This window comes from Vulpes lagopus, chromosome 23 (genome assembly GCF_018345385.1).
Source record: "Vulpes lagopus strain Blue_001 chromosome 23, ASM1834538v1, whole genome shotgun sequence".
Taxonomy (NCBI): Eukaryota; Metazoa; Chordata; class Mammalia; order Carnivora; family Canidae; genus Vulpes; species Vulpes lagopus.
This window is the reverse complement of record NC_054846.1, coordinates 56,230,027-56,247,104: the sequence shown is the minus strand read 5'-3', so window position 1 is coordinate 56,247,104 and position 17,078 is coordinate 56,230,027. Positions and strand designations below refer to the sequence as shown.

The 17,078-nt window shown below is 56.9% G+C and overlaps 1 protein-coding gene across 1 annotated transcript in view; it reads right to left on the bottom strand.

Moving 5' to 3' along the window:
• The window catches only part of C23H1orf94 (chromosome 23 C1orf94 homolog), a 34,231-nt gene extending 21,574 nt beyond the window's left edge, over positions 1–12,657 (bottom strand). Inside the window, exon 1 of the mRNA XM_041737781.1 lies at positions 12,329–12,657. Within this exon, the coding sequence (XP_041593715.1) occupies positions 12,329–12,657 (329 nt within the window). The remainder of the gene's footprint in view (positions 1–12,328) is intronic.
• Positions 12,658–17,078: the final 4,421 nt, after the last annotated feature.

Genomic DNA, 17,078 nt, shown 5'->3' with positions numbered 1-17,078 from the left:
AAGGCTATTGACTGGTTGGCACCCCTTCCCAGAAATAATGACTAAGCAAGCACACTGCGAGCTCCCAGCAGTGGTTCTGTGTACACGATAACGCAGAGCAAAGATGAAAACTGCTATTCATCAGAGCCAGACAACGGAAAGTTGCGGGCAGAGAATCGTCAGCGCCACAAGAGGACACCCAAAACAGTTTTCTCCCCGCCGTGGCATTCCAGACCGATGGCAAACGCGGTACCCGGGCCGGGTGTCCGTGCAACATGGTTCAATGTGAAGGTCCCCGGGCCCCGCACAGACTGGGCCTGAGTGGCGGGCGCTCTGCAGATGGACCTCCTGGCCGAGGCTGAGCGGCCAGAGCAGCAGAGGGTAGCGGCCAAGAGCTCAGTCCCTGGCAGGGGGCAGAGGCAGACGGACACCCCTGCGGGTTAACGGGGACGACTCATCACGCACGTTGGCTGACGGGTCCAAGCTGCAGGTCCCGGGTCACCAAATAATAAGGCTGATTATCAGTTAGCTCTCCACGAGCTAACTCACTGGCCCGGCCCCACGCTACGTGCCGTCCACGCCAAAGTCTCCTTGTAATCCCCACAACAGCCCCAGTGAGGCCGACCGATCGTACTAACAGCCCCCGTCTTATCATGCCTTCCTGTGCCCGGGCCCTTTGGCAGCTTTCACCCACCTTGACCCAGGAATCAGCAGAGATACCGAGGGATAAACGTAATCAAGGAGGTGGAAGACCTGTGCTCTGAAAACCATAAGACGCTGTTGAAACAGATTGCAGGTGACACGAACAAATGGAAAGATACGCCATGCTTGTGGATTAGAGGGATTAATGTCGTTAAAACGTCCGTAGGACCCAGAGCAGCCGGCGGCCAGTGCGACTCCTGCCGAAATACTATGACTCGGAGACAACAAACGGCCCTTAAAGTCCGAATGGGACGGGATGAGTGCTGGGTGTTATTCTGTATGTTGGCAAATTGAACGCCAATAAAAAATAAATTTATGAAAAAAAAATTCGTATGGAACCACGGAAGACCCCAAATAGCTGGAGCAATCTTGAGAAAAAAAAAAAAAAAAAGGAGGAAGCTAGGAGTATCATGCTCCCAAATTTCAGACCATACAGCCCCGAGCCATCGTGACCAAAACGGATGGACACACGGGCCAGTGGAACAGGATGGAGAGCCCAGAGATAAAGTCACGCTTGCGTGGTCCATCAATCTGCAGAAAGGAGGCGACAGTGGACAACGGAGAAAAGACTGTCTTTTCGATAAATGCTGGTGGGAAAACTGGATGGATACGTGCGGAAGGGTGAAACTGGACCACGTTCTTATACCGTCTGCAAGAATTGGCTCAAGATGAATTAAAGACCCTCATGCAGGGGACGCCTGCATGGCTCAGCGGTTGAGCACCTGCCTTCGGCCCAGGGCGTGACCCTGGGGTCCCGGGATCGAGTCTCGCGTTGGGCTCCCTGCGGGGAGCCTGCTTCTCCCTCTGCCTGTGTCTCTGCCTCTCTCATGAATAAATAAATAAAATTTTGAAAAAAAAAGTGCTGGGGAGGACCCGGGGAAAGGGGGGGGGCCTGCACACGGCTGCTGGAACGCAAAGGGGCGAGGCCACTTTGGAGAACAGTGGGCAGGCTCCTCGAGAAGCAGACCAAATACCTGGCACCTGGCAATGCTAGTACCGAGCACTTACTGGAAGAAAGTGAGGACGTTGATTTGGAAAGATGTGCACGTCCCCGTGTTGACTGCAGCATTCTTTACGACCCCAAGATAGGGACGCCGCACAGGTGTGCACCAGCAGATGGATAAAGATGTGGGCCACACACAGGGCTATCGCTCGGCCGTGAAAGAGAATGGGATCTTGCCATCTGCGGCCCCACGGGTGGGACTCCAGAGCCTTCCGCTAAGGCACGTCGGGGAGACAAACACCAACGCCGTCTGATTTCACGCGCACGCAAAATCCAAAAAACAAAATGAAGGAACAAACCAGACAACGTGGAAATGGGCTCAGACGCCCGGAGGCTGCCAGAGATGGGGAGGCAACGGGCAACATCGTGGAGGGGGGATTAAGAGACACGAAGTCTCCGTCATGAAATACACGAGTCACAGGGGTGCAAAGTGCAGCATGGGGAACGCCGGCCGTGCTGTGCGCGGTGACCTGGCACGGCGACAGGTGGTGATGGGACTCTGGGCTGCCATTTTGTGGCGTCCGTGGGTGTGGAAGTCCCTAGGTCGTACCAGCCAAGGATCGGGTGGCATGGCGTGTCGACTACATCGCAATGGGAATATAATCCACATCCAAAAATACATTAAATACAGCAAAGAAAAGGCAACGAGCAGAGACTCATAAAGCGTGTGGATGGTGGGGCTTCCCGGCTGGTGTGTCCTGGTAGGCACGTCCGGTCCGTGGGAAGGAGCGAGCAGAGGCTGCCAGAGGAGAGCGCACGGGAGCCTCAAGGGAGTGGAAAAAGCCTCCGACAAGTGACAAGCTTTGGGAAAGCTGTGGGGGAAGGAGCAGAAGGAGCCCCGGGGGCAGGCGGGGAGCAGCTCTCCAGACACGCAGACGTGGCCAGGGCTCTGCTGCATGGGCCGGCCTGCTGCTCAAGCACGTGGGGCGTGGGGCGACTTTGCAGGTGGGGGCAGGGGCGCCGGGGTGATGCTCCAGGACTGGACTCTAAAGGCGCAGACATGTCAGCAGGGAAGCGCCAGGTTCTGGTGTCCACGGAAGAGGGACCTTCCTCCAGGGAGCAGCCCCTGGGGCCTGAGCCACGACCGGCGTGGGTCTTCGAGGTGCCGCGTCCTTGCCGCACACTTGTCCTCACAACCACTGTGACGCACAGGTGGCGTCTTTGTTCCCGGCTTAGGACAAGGAAACCGAGGCTCGGGAAGTCCGGGGGTAGAGTCAAGATCCCCCAAGCGCGTCCGGTGTTGCAGTAGGAAGGGACCCGAGGCCCCATGGAGGCAGGCCTCACCCATAGCCACGACCCTACAAGGGCCGGAGACGTGGGCTCAGCGGCTGGGCCTTTGCAGTCAGGCCTGTGCCCCGGGCGGGAGCCAGGCAGGACGTAGGAGTATGGGCACGAGGTAGGACCTGGGGGGGGTGCAGGGGGCTGGGGGGGGGCCCAAGGGCCCCAGACCAGGGGAGGCCCTCATCGCGGGGGCGGAGGCTCGGGCTTGGCCGAGGGTGCTGGACACTCGGGGTCTTCCTGGCGCCATCACCCACTCAGGGCACCCGGCCGGAAGGGACGGCATGTCTGTGCATGCTGCCTGTGTCCTCCTCAGCCTCGCCTGTCCTCCTCTCCTCCTGTGGGAATCACCCAGCTGCCCTGGGCGTCCTTCCCTGAACACACGGCGCAGCACCCCCCCCTGCGCCCCGTGCACACACACGGCCACAGCCTCGTGCACAACCCTCAGGAAGGAAGGGACGAGGGTGGATTCACCGTGCACGCTGGGCCTGGGCTCCGAGTGCGTTCAGGTTTGGGGCCCGAGCACCTGGGGACCCGCCTTGCTCAGCGGCAGAGGGGCCTTCAGAAGGCTTGACCTGCTGCCCGCCTCCGTGCCTCAGTCCACGGGCTGGAGAGGATTAAGTGAGGCGCCACCGAGGCAGTGGGTAAACTGTGAGGAGCGCTATGCAAATGTTAGCAGCTAGAGGAGAGCTTGTGGGGGGAGCTGTGGGGAGCGGCTGCAGGCCTGGAGCCCTGCCGACCCTCCACCGCCCAGCCCCCGCCCCGCCCGGGCGCCTCGGGGTGCACAGGGTGCACGGGGGAGCGGGGGAGGCCTCAGGACCTCGGTCTTATCACACGCTGGGTGGAGGAGGCCACCCTGCGACCTCCCCCGGCTACCCCAGGCCGAGGCCCGAGTCCCGCTCCCGCCTGAGCAAAGGCCGGTGCCCTGCGTAGACCCCACGCTGCACCACGTCCTTGGCACAGCCGGCAGCTTGCTCAGGGACCTTCGGGCTCCTGCCTCGGGCTCCTTGGAAAGCTGTGTCCCTTTTAAACCTGAGCTTCCGTCCTCTTTGACCCAAAGCCCCGGGGGACTTGCGTGCACGCGCACAGGAGTCTCATGGGGCGACTGTTCCAAACGCAGACCCCGGGCCCTCCCGGGAGGCCCAGTCCCCTTTTGAGCAGGTGACCCTCCTCCACCCCCATCCCTCGCGGCCTTGAGGCAGGTGAGACACCCAGACAGGTGCGTATTGCCCCGAGGTCGGGGTGGGGGGTGTGCAGAGGGGAGCCACACCTGCCACCACTGCCCGCCCCTCGTCCTGCCCCCCCCTCGCTGCAGGGTTTGTTTCGGGGCAACGCCGCGCGCTGCGACTGCAGGTGCCGGGGGCGAGAACGCGGCAGGAAGGGAGCTTCGGCGGCAGCGGCGACGGAGTGATTCGTATTGTTCAAATTATCTTTAAAACTTTTCATTTGAATCTGTTTAATAAGAGAAGGCTTACCCTTAGGAAGACATATATATTTTTTATTTATTTATTTTTTATTTTTTAATTGACTTGGGAGCTGAATTGGAAAGAACGTTGCAACAAAGATATTAAAAAGGGGATTAAACCAAACCACTGGTGGCCCATCTCCGCAGGCTCCCACAACCTGCAACGCAGCTCCCGAAACCATGAAATTAAATTAGAAAAGGGGGACACGGGACGTGGACGTTAATCAGGAGTCGCCTCCCCTCTGCCGCTCCCGGCTCCCGGCGCTGAGCAGACACGGAAAGGCCACCCGGGGGGGTGGGTCCTTGCAGCCCCACAGACCTCCTATCCCTGCTCCGCCCCCCTGGGCAAGCCGCCTCAAGCCTGAGCCTCAGTTTTCTCACCTGTGAAACGGGAGCGACATCGACCCTCTACGGGGAAGGGCTGCTAAGACAGGGAGCTAAACCGAAAAATTAAAATATAGAGCCTGCCGGGAGGAGCACTGGGTGTTTTTAACTATATGTGGCAAACTGAATTTAAATTTAAAAAAAATGTTAAATAAATAAATAAATAAATAAATAAATAAATAAAATGTGATTAATAAATTAATTAATTAAAATAAAACTCAGAGCCTGGCATGTGTTGCATGTACGAGAAAATGCCAGTTCCCCTCTCCGCAGCTTAAGCAGAAGGAGGAAAAACCCCTGCGACGTCTTGCCTTATTGCTATTCCGTCCTTGGGACACTCAACGCTCCGTCTGAGGACGGTGACCCCTCGCTTGGATCCCAGCCACCTCTGGGCCTCACCCTCCTGACAGTGGCGTTTTTATGGCCCATCCATCACTCCCTTCCTCATTCATTCATACACGCTGCCCAGCGGCCACCGGGTGCCAGGAACTCTGCTGGGCACTGGGGAGGAAACAATGAGTAAGACACAGTCCTTGCCCCTCGGGAGCCGTGGTCAAGTGAGGGAGGAGGGAACGAGGTCGCGAGGCAGCGTCCAGTACGCGCCCGATGGTCGGAAATCTCCCGCCAGGACGGCGACGACACAGCCTGGGGACGCCGTGTCTTCCCCGTTGGCCCACGGTCAACCCAGCAGTTGAGCCTCAACCGACTCTTCCGTCACATCGTGATCAAGCCTGGAAGCTGGGGAGCATCCGTGTCTCCTGACGATCCCTCCCGTGTTCTCCTGTCAGAAGGCGTAAGTCCTAGAAACCAACCGCCGTGTTCCCGCCGGGGCCCCGGCGGCCGAGAGCCTCGAAGCGAAACGCCAGCCTTGGTTGAGTTGGTTTCCTTTAGCTTAGGTTTTCCAGTGTAGCGTCTCCTTCCCGCCCCCTCCCGGATTGTTCTTAATCACCTAAACCTTGTTATTTTATCCTTGATCAAAACAATAATGGTGGTGATGATGATGATGATGATGATGACGACGATGACAACGATGGAGAATAACCTGGCATCCTCATCTCGTGCTAGGTGCTGTGGGAGCTGTGCACACATTCTTTTTTTTTGTTTTTTTTTTTTTTGGTCTTTTGTGTGTGTGTGTGTGTGTGTGTGTGTGTTTGTGTTTTTTTTGTTTTGTTTTGTTTTCTGTTTTTTTTGTTTGTTTGTTTTTGTGCATGCATTCTTTCATTAACCTCCACAGGAGTCCTTTCGGGTGCTGGGTCGCTACGATTTTTTTTTTTTTTTTGCATTTTTCAGGTGGGGAAAATGGGGCCTAGAAAAGTCCGAGCAATGTGGTTAGAGCTGGGGAGTGCACTGGGATTCTAACCCACCTGCTTCCTCATTTTATTGTTTTTCTAGCCACCCTGAGAAGCTGTACGTACTTGCTTATATTAAAAGGAAGAACACAGAAGAGGGAGGAAGGAAAAATAAATTGCTGAATGAGTGAGTGAGCAGCAAAATATCCAAAGGAGGAGAAGCTTACTCTAGGTTTTTAAGGATCGATGGGCTTTTGAAGGACGGAGGTATGTGTGGAGGAGAGGCAGTGGACCGACACAAGCAACGCGGGGAGACGTGCACCTGCTGGGGGTTCATGTGGGTTTACAGAGTGTGGAGAAGGGCGGCTGGGGCGTGGGCAGGGCCAACGCGAGGCTCCTGAGCTCAGGTCCAGGGGTTCAGATGACGAAGGGGAGCTGTGGAGACATTCCTGAGCAGCACGGTGCACAGGCGGCAGGCGTGGGACGCGGGCGGAGGGTGGAGCGCGTCCGGGAAGGAAAGGAAATAAATTTAAAAAAAAAATCTTAAGTGTCCAGGAGCACAGGGTTCCAACCGGGGGCCCACGCGGGGTGTGGGGGAGCCTGACGCCCACAAAACGTGAAGGGATAGACGCATGTGCATGAAGCCCAAGGGCGCACAGCAGCTTTCCTCAGAGTCCAAGCCTCTCCAGAGCCAGCTTCTGCTCCAAGACACCCGTCTGCGTGTCCGCATGTCCGCGTGTGAGGCTCGTCCCCATCACCCCCATCGGCAGGTTCCAGGCTTTTTGCAAGAATCCTACTAGTACGCAAAAGTGAGCACATATTCCAAGCAGCTCTCCCGGGAAAGAGGGTTCACCCAGCTGTTCGCCTAACAGTGGTGCAAAAGACTGGTTTGTTGGGGGAGCAGCTCAAACCAGGCGGCACGTTGGGTTCCAGGCCCCGGGGGCCCCGGGGGCCTGGAAGACTGGTCAGGGGGGCAAACGGTGAGGATTTACTAAAGCCGGTGCCCAATAGGTGACTCAGGAAGTTGTTTCTTTCTTAAATCCTTAAATGCATTCGTGTAGACTCCTCTTCCCTCTCAGGTCCGGCTCGGGGTGACACCCACCGAAGCCTTTGGATTCCGCAGACCAAGTCCTGTCTGACTTTGGGGAATGGGAGGTTCCCGGGGTGCACCCTGAGAGTCCAGAAGCACGTGGTGAGCTCCCAGCCACCTCTCCACCCCGTCCACCCCCACTCAGAATGCACCGTCTCCGGGGAGCTGCCTGGCTTTTCCTGCACCTGCAGGATGCTCTCTCTCTTCTCAAGACCTAGCTCAGGAGATGCTACCGCACAGCCCCTCACAGTAACAATCCCACCACCCTGGCGCCCAAGGGGCCCTCCCTGTGCCCTTCATCGCATGCATATGGCAGGGGTCTCATCGCTCCACCTTCAAGCTGGTCTCCCACAGCATCCTCCAGGAAGCCCTCCCTGCGCCCCAAGCCCAGACCTCGAGTCTCTCTTTGCGTCCCCCCTTGCACCCTCGGTAACATGTTGTGACCTGCCTTCCTCGAGATGGCGGAGGTCGGCGGAGGTCAGAGACCGTCCCCATCGTTCCCACTGTGGCATCCATGCAGCGGGTGCACGATCAATACGGCGAAGGTCGTTGCCGCTGTGTCTGGGTCGGTCCCGGCCACTAAGGTGAAGTTCTTAGAGAGAAGGGCTCCTGCCCTGCTCATCTCTGTGTCGTGGGACCCAGCACAGGGCCTGGCAGCCCAGAGGGCAGCCAGGAGTGTTTGTTGAATGAATCTGCAAACACAGAAATGGACAAATGCCACTTCCCGGTCAGGGCAAGGGGTCACTGCAGACCCAAAGCCCTGTTCCGAGGCTGTGGATTGTCAGCGGTGGGGTGGGGGTGGGGGTCCAAGAGGGCCTTGGTCCTAGACTAGGAGTCAGGCGGTGGCTTCCCACGATTCTCTAAGCCCAAATTTGAGTCTAATTAAAACATAGCTCAGCTTTAAGAGTCTGGAGTTTGATGAACACTAGATAGAGTCATCGGTTTCTCCCCAAAAGCCCATTTGTCCCGTTTCTTCCCCATCTCAGGGAATGGCCCACGGTCCAACCCGCAGCACAGGCCGACGGCCTCGGAGGAGCCCTGCTGCCTCCGCACTGGCCGCTCTCCCAGCGGTCTTCCCGCGTCCTCACGCAGGCCCGCACACCCCGTCCACACCGCAGCTCGAGAGGCCTTTGAAGACCAGTCAATTCGCTCATGCTACAGCCCTGTCCCCAAGGCCTCCACTCGGGTCCCGCCCCACGGAGATTCATCCTGCAGGTGCAGGTGGAGCGATGAGATTCCCGGGGCTCTGATGGTCATCCCCCGGGCCGTCTCCACCTTGCCAGCCAGCTTCCCATCACTCTGTCCCGTGTCCCCCCGACCCCCGGCACCTGCCCAGGTCCCGCACTCCCTCCCCAGGCTCACCTCGATCTCGGGCTCCTCGTAGTCGCCCTTCCCCGGATTTCTCCCGACCGGCCCCAATTTCAGGTCACATGACCACGTCTCCCCAGAGGGCCCTGCCCTGACCCCCTCCCCCCCCCCCCCCGCTGCCTCGGGGTGCTGTGCTGGGACCTGTGTTCTTTCCATCAGAGCACTCGTTGCCACCTCAAGTGATTCGGTCTCTTTTCACGTGTTTGGTTCCCTCCAACTAGCACGCCAGTGCTGCTCGCGTTCCAGAACCACCAGTGCCTTTTGTTCACTTGCTTTCTGCTTCTGTCCCCTGCTTGAGAGGAAGCTCCCAGACAGAAAGCCCCACCCAGCCCAGGGGCTCCATCCCACTCCTTCTCAGCGCGCTGCCGGGCACACAGTTGACGCTTATTGAGGATTTGCTGAGTTAATAGCTGAATGAATGGATGAGCTCAGAATGTGCACACACCATGAAGCTGGCTCGTGGAGGAGAGCGAATGCGTCCTATTCATCGGCTTTAGTGTGAACATGGAATACGAAGACGATCCAGTTTGCACCGACTGGGATCACCCCTGGGTCACCGTGCTCGGTCCCGGTCACCGCGCTGTCACGGGGACCACAGTGAGCGTAGAAAGCTGACCGGGTTGGCGCGGGAGGGGAAACTTAGGAAACCAGCAACGACCAGCTATGGAAACAAGAAATCCCAGGAAGGACGCCGGCGCCACCGTTTAATAGCTCAAGAGCGGCTGGAAGAACGAGGGGGTTGACGTAGCTTGCAGCCCTAAGCCCGTGGATCTGAATCCAGATCCATGGGTGTTCGTTTGACAGAAATAGATGCCATGTAGGACGGAAACGGTCCCTTGACAGCCTGCGTTCGCGTCTCGGGAGGTGGTGAGCTTGTCATCTAAGAAAATGTATGGGCGGGTAACGCCTTGGCGAGGATGTTGAGGGATTCAAGCAGCAGAAGACGGCCTCCGATACCCCTTTCAACCCTGACACATCTGGGGTTTTGTGATATATAGAGGTTGAGTCCACAAGACGTTTCTGGCCAACAGGGGTTCTGGAACTTACTTATCTAGCCACCCTGATAGCAGAAAACATCACCCAAACCGGGTCTGCACGTTAAGCAGTGGGAAGACGTGCTGAGGGGTATCTCGGGGGCTTGCAGCCATCCCGCAGACACACCGGGCAGCTCACTGGGTTCGAAGCCCGCCGTCTGTGTGTGACCATTCAGCCCACGAGGCTGTCGGGTGGCGTGAGGACCCAAACGCCGCTTCCACTTTCCGGGAACAGCCCGCACTCCCTATGGCACGGTCGCTCAGGTGAACCTGGGTGTGCTTTCTGAAACCCCAGCACCCCATAACCGCCAGGGCCCCGGGCAGAGATGCCAACCCCCCAGCCTATGACCTCTTCTGCAAAACGGGTTTCATTAAAACCCCGGGGAGGGGAGGAATCGGACCGAGAATGGCACAAATGTGACACTTCATGAACCTCGGAGACAGACCTTATTCTATTGTATACATGGGAACATCTGCATAATAAAAAGTAAAAAAAAAAAAAAAAAGAGGGGAGTTTAAAATAGTACCAACCTCACATAATAATTGCATAATAATTCACATAATTTAAAGTCATCGTCGTCATCGTTATTGTCCCAAGGAGTTTATACGGATCCTAGTTATTACCATTATTGCCAGGGACATTTAAATATCCCGCTGAATCATCCCAACAGGCCTCTTCGGTGGTGGAGATGGTCTCCACATGGCAGATGAGGAAACTGAAGCTCGCAGCGGTTAAATCCCACAGCGCGATCTGAAGCAGCTACAGGGCTCCGCCATCAGACTGCCTGGGTTTCAGTTAAGAGCCCCTCGTGTTCTACTTGGGTGATGTCCACACACTTCTGACATGGGGTGTTCATCTCAGGCGGGGGTTTCTGAGCTTTCTCAGTGGCAAAACCATTGTTTTTGTTTTTGTTGTTGTTGTTTTTCCAAATGCCGCTTTTCCTGCAAACTCCAGGGAGCAAAACCCCAAAAAAGCCAAACAAGCCCTCTGGCCGAAGTGGGTATGGGGCCCCACCCACCTAGCCCCTTGATTCTAGGGTGGCCCCTTGAAGCCCCTTAGGGTCCAGGAGCAGAGTGTGACAACCCCGACTGAAGCCAGCAGCAACAACAACAACCAAAAAACCCTAAGCTCTGAGAATTCAGTGTGAGGACAGCCTCCTTTGCGTAATGCAGCTTTGGAGGTGGGGGTGGGGGGGTGGGGGGGGCTCCTCTCTCCGAGGCCTGTGATCCTCATTATCAGCTCTGAGGTGGACCAGGCAGGGCAGATGACCCTCAATTTGCAGATGAAAGACATCAAGGCCAGATGGGAGTTGAGCCACTGGGCAAAGGTGCACCAGTTCACTTTGGGGCCAAGCGCAGACTGGAAGCAGACCTGTGTCCATTAGCTCAGTGTGACCTGGCAGAGAGGGTGCCATCTACTGGAAATTGCCACTGACCCTTGGTCCACAAAGTGAACGATCAGCGTCTTGGCCACCGAGTGCTGAGCACAGCCCCGAGGCCCCCTGCCAGGGCTCCAGCCCGGAGCAGATGGCAACGGGCAGCAGAGTGGGGCTCAGCGCCACTGGGGGGCTGGCGGCGGGATTCTGCCAGTAGACGGGCCATTCCCATCCCAGCCGCATGGTGCTGGGCACGGGGCAGGGTGAGCAGTGACAGCCAGGTGCCTTCCACCTTTGTCGGCAGCCCGAGGGGGGACAAGCAGGAAGTGCACCTGGGGCACCTGCACACGCTTTGCCTTTCTTCCCAGCTCTTTTCTAGAAATCCCCGAAACCAGACACCGTTGGTGATTGCCTAGACGCCCCCCCACCCCACCTCCGGCATCTCCGATTTGAACTGGAGCATGTGTTGGAGCAGGCGACACTTAATTATCACTTAGTCTTCAATTAGCTCTTAATTATTAACACTTAATCCATCTGTAAAATGGGGACACCAATACCTGCCTCCTAGGGACCCTGGGAGGATTAATTAACGTCTGCAGCCCACTCTGAGGATGCCAGACATGACTGGGGGCTCACAGTGGCACTGACGGCCGTGGCGCTTCGCTCGCTTTTCCTGACGCGCTCTCTCCTTCCTTTCCCTGCGAATTTCCAGCCCCAGTCATATCTGCCCAACATTGAGCTCTGTGTTTCCCAGGCACAGGATTCCCCAACTAGGAAAAGGGCTATTTACAGCCATCCTCCCGCACTTTAATTTTCTATTGTGCCCTCTGAATATGTCAATGCCTTCCCAGTAAATATTTTGATGTGCGCTCTTGCAGCGGCTTCTGTGGAGGCTGAATGGGACAGCTGCTCCCTGTATTAGGGAATTCCAGATGTGGTTTAAAACCACCAGACTCATCTGTGCCAGTGCCTAGCCTCTGGGAGCGGGAAAGGGAACGTATCGCAGAGCTGCCTCGAGGGAGAGCCACGGGTATCTGACCCTCAGCCTAGGCCGGTGCGGGTTTTTGAGGGCCTCGGATCTACACCTGGGTGGCCCAGGCAAAGGGTAAAGCATCCCCTTTGTGGGCTGGTCAAGAGGCAGCAGAAATACAGCCCTGGTCTGGCTCTTCACCGGGGAAGCTCAGGATCCTGGTCACCCACCCTATAAAGATTAGACAAAGGACCCCAACAGGTAGAGAGAAGGCATATACAGCCTTTAGGGTTTAACCAGACTCAACAACGGGCCAGAACATTCCCCCAGAGGGTCGGACCTCGGCTCCTCCCTCCTCCCTTGGTGCCAGCCACAGACGGGGACACTCACCCTTCTTGGAAGCTGAGCCCGTTGTCTCTCGGAGTCCCAGCCACCGGGGCAGAGAGCTGTTCCTTCGCGGTCCTGGGCTGCAAGGCCTCGGGCAGGCCTTGAACTCTTTTCCAGATTTCGTGGCAAGTCTTGTCTAAGCTGTCTTGGGGTGTGTCCTGGTGGATCCAGATGTATCTGGGGAATGGGCCCAGGGCGGAGGGGCGCTTGGCCACCAGGGCTGAGGATGAAGGGAGCCCATTTCCACTGGCCATCCTCCTCCTGTCTTTCCGGAGGCCCCTTCGTCCGCCCAGGGCTTGAAGACAGGGGGACCATCCACCACCACCCCTCATTCACCGGAGAGGGGGATGAGGATGGGCAGACGCAGGTCAGTTCTGCGTGGCTGTTGCTTCAGCAAGGTGGCTGTGCTCAGAGGCCTTCGCGGTGGGTGTGAGGGGAGGATGGAGCACCGCTCTCTTTTGGGGAGGGGGAGCTTATTTTGATTTGCTTTTATTTGCTCTCTTCTGACTTTTGCCCCCCTCCCCCTCTCCCGTAGAAGAAAATATTTGAAAGTCAACAAAAACCAGTAGCTTAGTAACCGTGGAACCCCCCTGAGCTCAGGAACCGGGCGCCTGGGCAGGCAGAATGACATCTGGGAACAGCTGGAGGGGGAGGGCAGGCTCTCCCCGCAGCCCCCTCTGTCCCCTCGCCACGCCCCCGTGACACCTGCGGCGCTCAGCCCAGTCCAGGGCTGGTGGGCAGGTGCTAGGCCAGGGCCCGGCGCAGGTGCTGGGTCAGGGCCTGGCGCAGGTGCTACGCCAGGGCCCAGTGCAGGTGCTAGGCCAGGGCCCAGCGGGCAGGTGCTGGGTCAAGGCCCAGTGCAGGTGCTAGGTCACGGCCTGGCAGGGAGGTGCTGAGTCAGGGCCTGGTGCAGGTGCTGGGTCAAGGCCTGGTGCAGGTGATAGGTCAGGAACCGGCAGGCAGGTGCTAGGTCACGACCTGGCAGGCAAGTGCTAGGTCAGGGCCCAGGGCAGGTGCTAGGCCAGGGCCCAGGGCAGGTGCTGGGTCAGGGCCCGGGGCAGGTGCTAGGAGCGGCGGGGGCGGGGTCAGCCCTCGGGGTCCCGCCCACCATCCCCGGGCCTCCCAGGGACCCCACCCCCCCGCGCCCTGGGGCTCGGGACGGCAGACCCCGGGGTGCCCCGCCCCCCCCCCGCCCGGTGCCCCCAGCAGATACCTGCCCGCAGGCCCGCTGCCTGGGCGGACTTTGCCGGCGCCCACACCCTGGGCCCAGCGCCGGGTTCCTCTGCGGCCCAAGCGCAACGGCTTGGAGCAGAGCGCGGGCGCGGGGTTCGGGGTTCGGCGCCCAGGGCCCCGGGCGGGTGGGGGCGGGGCCGGGACGACCCGGGGGCACCTGCACCTGCACCTGCCCCGCCGCGCCCGCTGCTCGTGCACAAGCTCCGCACCTGCCGGGAGCCCTGCCCGGAACCGCCGATGTGGCCCCAAACTGACATTTTTGGGGGGCGCTTACCGTGTGCCAAGCTCTGGGCTTCCCGTGTCCTAGCCAACCCACCAAGCTCGTGAAGTTAGTACCTTTGTTACCGGTGGGGCCTGGAGGAAACGCAGTCTGCGGGTCAGAGGGGGTCGGTCCAGAGCCCACCAGGAAGACGGGAGCTGGGATTCACACCCAGGCCCCCACCCTCTAGGCCCCACCCACGGCCTTAGGGATCCGCGGGTCCCTCCTGAGCTGGGTTCAGCAGGTCCCCGGGATGGAGGGGGAGTGGAGGGGGGCAGTGAGGTCAGGGGCTCCCGGCCAGAGAGAAGGGCTAGGTTAGCAGTTTGCGGCCCAGTGAGCTCACCTCTCTCCCTGGATGGGCTTCATTAAACTCAGAACTGATACGGCACTTTGCCTGCCCAGGGCTCCGCGGCCCCGGGGGTCAGGGGTCCACCCAGGAAAGGGAGAGTGAGCGAGATGACTGGGAGAAGAGTGGATGGGAAGAGACCAGCCATGGCCACCTCCTGGCTGGGGGGGCCCAACCCCTCTTTTTTAACCTCCCCCATGGGCCTTCCTTCCTTCATTCCCCAGGATTGGCTGAGCACCCTAGGTGAGATGCGGGCACTGAGGACGCATGCAGGTGAGCAAACTGGCACGGTCCCTGCTCTCCTGAGGCTTGTATTCTAGTGCAAGGAGAAAGATTGCACACTAGCGAAGTAAATAAGCACTAATTACAGACAAAACGAGGGCTCTGACGGAAACTAACCATCACCACGTGTGCCAGTGCCTCGCCTTTGGGCATAGAAAAGGGAAAGTATCACGGAGTGGCCTCCAGGGAAAGCCACGGGCATCTGACCCTCGGCCTAGGCCAGTGTGGGTTTTCAAGGGGTGGATCAACAATTGGGTGGCCCATGCAGAATGAAAAATGTCCCCTTCGTGGGCTGGTAAAGAGGCAGCAGAAATACAGCCCTGGTCTGGCTCTTCACCCGGGGAACCTCAGGACCCTGGTCACCTGCCCTATAAAGACTGGACAAAGGACCCCAACAGGTAGAGGGAAGGCATAGGGGAGGACAGGGGGAGGAGAAAGGTGGCAGCATCAGATGGATGGCCAGGTCTCCTTGAGGAGCTCAGGTGTAACACTGGAGATGAGACAGAAGGAGAATCCTTTTTTTTTTTATAAAATGGTGTTGAAAATTCTTATGAAAACCACATTTCTGGCACATAGTAGGCACTCAACAAATACATGTTGGATGAATTAATGCTATATCATTTGTAAAGTACCTGGCATACAGTCGGTGCCCAATACACAGCTTTGCTCTTTAAAGAAGGCCTGAGTTCCTGGGAATGTTGACTCTCAATTTTGAAATCCGAGCTTCATTCGCCTTTGATTTTCATTATAAAATTGAAGATGTGCTCCTTTGGGGAAAATTCTGAGGACCTAGACTGAATAAAATTATAGTTAAGAATGTAGAAAACCTTTTAAGATAGTGTATTTAAAGGAAAAGTGATCATTTCTGATGAAATATTAATAGTTCTGAAAATGTCACTCAGTGTTTGTGCTGCTTGGCATTTGGTTGGCTAACACCCATGCTTAGAGCAGAAGGCCAAAAGCCCGGCCCTGCCCCGGCCACAGGATTCTGGAAAGTTAGCCAGCTCACTCGCTCCTGTTCTTTCTCCCCCCACAGCAGGAGGCTAGGCAACAGGGGCTAAATTGGAAAAGATTGAAAAATAAATAAAATAAAATAAATAAAATAAAATTCAGCAGGGATAGGGAATAAAGATAGGGGCATGTTTCTTGGAGCACACAGCAGCTGAGGTTTCCAGAAGATTCTGCAGAAAACATAAGCGAAGTAATTCGAAATAGTATAAAACCATGTCTGATATGGTAGCTGCTAGCCACATATGGCTATTTTCATTTTAATCCTATTTTAATGTAAATTAAGTTAAAATCTGAGTTCCTTAGTTACATCGGCCACATTTCAAATGCCGCGTGTGGCTCGCCGCTGCCATTTTGGACTGAAGGGGTGGGGGAGGCATCTGCGTGGTCATGAGACACATGGGCTCTAGAGCCAGACTACCCGGACTCGACTTCTGAGTTCATGGGTTCTGGCGACAGATTACCCTGTGCCTTGGCCTGTTGGTTCTCTAAGGATGTCGCAGAAAGGGAGGCTAAACCCGAGAAATGCATTTCTTCCCGGTTCCAGAAGCTTGGAATTCCAAGACCAGGGTGTTGGCAGGGCCTCTCGTGAGCTCCTGGCTGGCTGTCTTCTCCCTGTACCTTCATATGGTCTTCCCTCGGTGCACCTGTCCTCCTCTTATCAGGACCCTGGTCATACCAGATTAGGAGCCAATCCAGAGTCTCATTTTACCTTAATCACTCTTTAAAGGTTCCATCTCCACCTAGAGCCATATTTTGAGTTTTTTGGGGGAGGTCGTTAGGGCTTCAACATATGAATTTGGAGGGACACTATTTAGCTCCTAACACTTGGTCGTATCTATAAAACGGGATGATAATGAAGAACACCTGCTTTGCAGAACCGTGGTGGACGTGCTATTCCTGAGTAACGACTTAACACACGGGATGCGTGGCCCGTAAGAGACGCACAGCAGTGCCGTATATCCGTCCCTTTGTTGATTATGCTGAAATGTGTGCTACCGGGGTTTCTAAATAACAGCTTTTGTGCAATGCGTAGGGAGGGGAGGACTTGAGCTGCACTGGGGAAATTGCTCTGTGAGGAAGGGACAGACTCAAGTTATCAACTAAGCCCTTCCAGGCTTTGTTCGTTTTTGAGCGCCTGCCACGGGCCAAGATTGTGCAAGACACAGGGTGAAGAGATGAGTAAAACCTCCAACTTAGACGTCGTCACAGGCGCGCGAAGGGAGCAAAGCTTTCCAGAAGTCCCCGGCACACAGCAGATGTGGGGACATTAGAGCCTGTTGGGGTCCTGCTCAATGTATGTTGTGGTGCCCCTGCAGCACGCAGGCGTCTCGGTGCCCAGCGCACGGAGTGGTGTCCGTGGAATGGGCGACCATTGAATGCGGGAACCAGGCCGCCATTGGCACCTTGAACGGTGGGTTCGATTGGTTTGAACAAATTCTTAAACTGCCTGTCACTGCCCTCGTGATGCTGGGCGGATTGCTTGCCCCCAGTATACCCCCATTTGCTCATCTGGTGAAACGGGGACGATAAAATGCTGACCTCGTGGAGCTGCTCTGTGACAGGTACAGAGCTCAGGACAGGGGGCCAGTGAATGTTAGCTACCATTATCTAGGATTCCGAGA